At 39.1% G+C, this 2,325-nt stretch overlaps 1 protein-coding gene across 1 annotated transcript; it reads left to right on the top strand.

Annotated features, from left to right (window-relative positions):
* The first annotated feature begins 1,246 nt into the window (after positions 1-1,246).
* LOC140984038 (small ribosomal subunit protein uS9) lies at positions 1,247-1,961 on the top strand. The gene has a single exon (XM_073451196.1). The coding sequence runs from the start codon at positions 1,336-1,338 to the stop codon at positions 1,768-1,770; it is 435 nt and encodes a 144-aa protein (XP_073307297.1). The 5' UTR covers positions 1,247-1,335; the 3' UTR covers positions 1,771-1,961.
* The last annotated feature ends 364 nt before the right edge of the window (positions 1,962-2,325 follow it).

Raw genomic sequence — 2,325 nt, 5'->3', positions numbered from 1 at the left:
TCCATGCATTTGAAATCGATATATTTGAAATTCATCGATCCAAGCACTACGTAGGTGAATATTGTTCTCAAGTATGATTTAAGATATTCGCGAGAAAATATTTTAAGATTTAATCAGTGATATTTTCAAGGGTTATTGATTTCTCTATTGCCAACCTATGGATGCCTAATGTGTTGGGGTGTGTGTGTATGTTAGGAGTGTTATATTATTTAAGATACGTCTAATAAAATATTAAATGTCTTGGTGGTTGGTAGAGTCATCGGGTCTCCTATTTACTAAATCTTAATAATTATCTCAAGGTTATTTCATCAAATTTTACATGCAAAATCCAACTGCGCTTGGTTCGAGCCGCGAGACTATGCAAGAGAAGAGGGCAATCGAGTGCTTGAAACGAAAAAAAGAGATGATAAAAACTTGTGTGAGACGGTTTGACGGATTATATTTTGTGAGGCGGATCTCTTATTTGGACCATTCATGAAAAAATATTACTTTTTATGCTAAGAGTATTACTTTTTATTATGAATATCGGTAGGGTTGATCCATCTCACCGATAAAGATTCGTGAGACCGTCTCACAAAATACCTACTCAAAAGAGATTAGTTATTATGGGAAAAAAACTATACATACAATTGCAATCTTTTGAAGATTACATAAATTTGAAACCTGCAGATTAATCAAACTCAATTTTAATAATATAGATAATTAAACTCGTAAAAAAATAAACATTGTGATTTTAATTACTATTAAAAAGTATAGAAGTTGGAAACTTACATGGGAATGATTAATGAAACACGTACATGCACTCTGGGAAGCGTCCTGGTCATTGAATCATCCTAAAATTCGGGATGGAGATGTGTCGAAAATATAAGGGAAGCCGGGGTAAGAACCAACACATAATAAGGAAGTACTGTTTTATAAACCATCCTTGGGTTTGTGATGCCAAGGAAGCTGATCAAACCAGCACATGCTCGAGTTAACTCGGGCTCTCATCTTAGCCCGAGCACTGTAATAGGGCTTAGAGGATCAGGGTTCTGTCCTTGTTCAGGAGAAATAAATAATTATTGGTGAATCTCTGTTTCAATTAGAGTAAGCAACTATCCAACAATTGGATCGAGCTACAAGCCCTGGCCTTTTGATACAACCAAATAGAAAGGCCCAAACTAATATTATTAATGGGCCAGAATATTTGATCCATCAATATAAGGGCCAAATGTAAGTATTTCACACAATGAATAAAACCCTAGTGGAGACTTCCAATTGTTAGACCACCACCACCACCACTGATTTTCCCTCTGCCGCAGCTAGAGAGTAGCTAGTAGAGTCACTGTCTAAGCCATGGCGGCGTCAACCGAATCCGTCCAGTGCTTCGGCCGTAAGAAAACAGCTGTAGCAGTCACCCACTGCAAGCGCGGTCGCGGCTTGATCAAGATCAACGGTGTTCCGATCGAGCTCGTCCAACCAGAAATACTCCGCTACAAGGCGTTCGAACCGATCCTTCTACTCGGGCGCCAGCGCTTCGCCGGTGTCGACATGCGCATCCGCGTTAAAGGAGGCGGTCACACTTCTCAGATTTACGCCATCCGCCAGTCCATCGCGAAAGCGCTTGTTGCATTCTACCAGAAGTACGTGGACGAGCAGTCAAAGAAGGAGATCAAGGATATTCTCGTGAGGTACGACAGGACTTTACTTGTGGCTGATCCAAGGCGCTGTGAGCCGAAGAAGTTTGGTGGACGCGGTGCTCGTGCGAGGTTCCAGAAATCCTACCGTTGAAATGTTGGTAGTTTTTATGCATTTTACATCATAATCTTCTGTCACTACGTTATTTTTCAATGAAATTGAGATATTGCTCTTGTCATGTTTTGGGTATTTTACAGTTTGTTTTATTTTACGAGAAAGGATTGTATGGGGTTTTTTAAGACGCCTTTAGTTCATAGTTTCTAACGAAGTCTCGTGTTTGTATTTTATCCTTTTTTGTGTTAATTGTGTGTTTTGAATCTTTCATGTTTTGTCCATGGCCCCTCTGTTTCTGTATGTTTTGGACTTTTGTGATTTAATGCTGCAATAACGAAATCGTTCCACAATGGAGAATTGTGGAACTGATTTTATTACCTGGGGTTCAAGGATTCGCGGAAAGCCAAAGATTAGCAAAAGTTGTGTGGAGTTGTGGTATTGTTCTGCATAATATTCCCTTCAAGTTATAGTATCGAATCCAATTGTCATCTGAACCTGTTGTGTTCTTTAATTATCTGCATTTTGTGGGCATTTAACATTGTAACTAGACTCTCAATGCTTGTAACTTCATTTCATATGTGAAATAGCCTTTTC

This window comes from Primulina huaijiensis, chromosome 9 (assembly GCF_012295235.1).
Source record: "Primulina huaijiensis isolate GDHJ02 chromosome 9, ASM1229523v2, whole genome shotgun sequence".
NCBI lineage: Eukaryota > Viridiplantae > Streptophyta > Magnoliopsida > Lamiales > Gesneriaceae > Primulina > Primulina huaijiensis.
This window is presented reverse-complemented; position numbering and strand designations above follow the sequence as displayed.

Coding starts and splice junctions, on each gene's coding strand:
- LOC140984038 (XM_073451196.1), top strand. CDS start 1,336: ATGGCGGCGTCAACCGAATCCGTCCAGTGCTTCGGCCGTAAGAAAACA.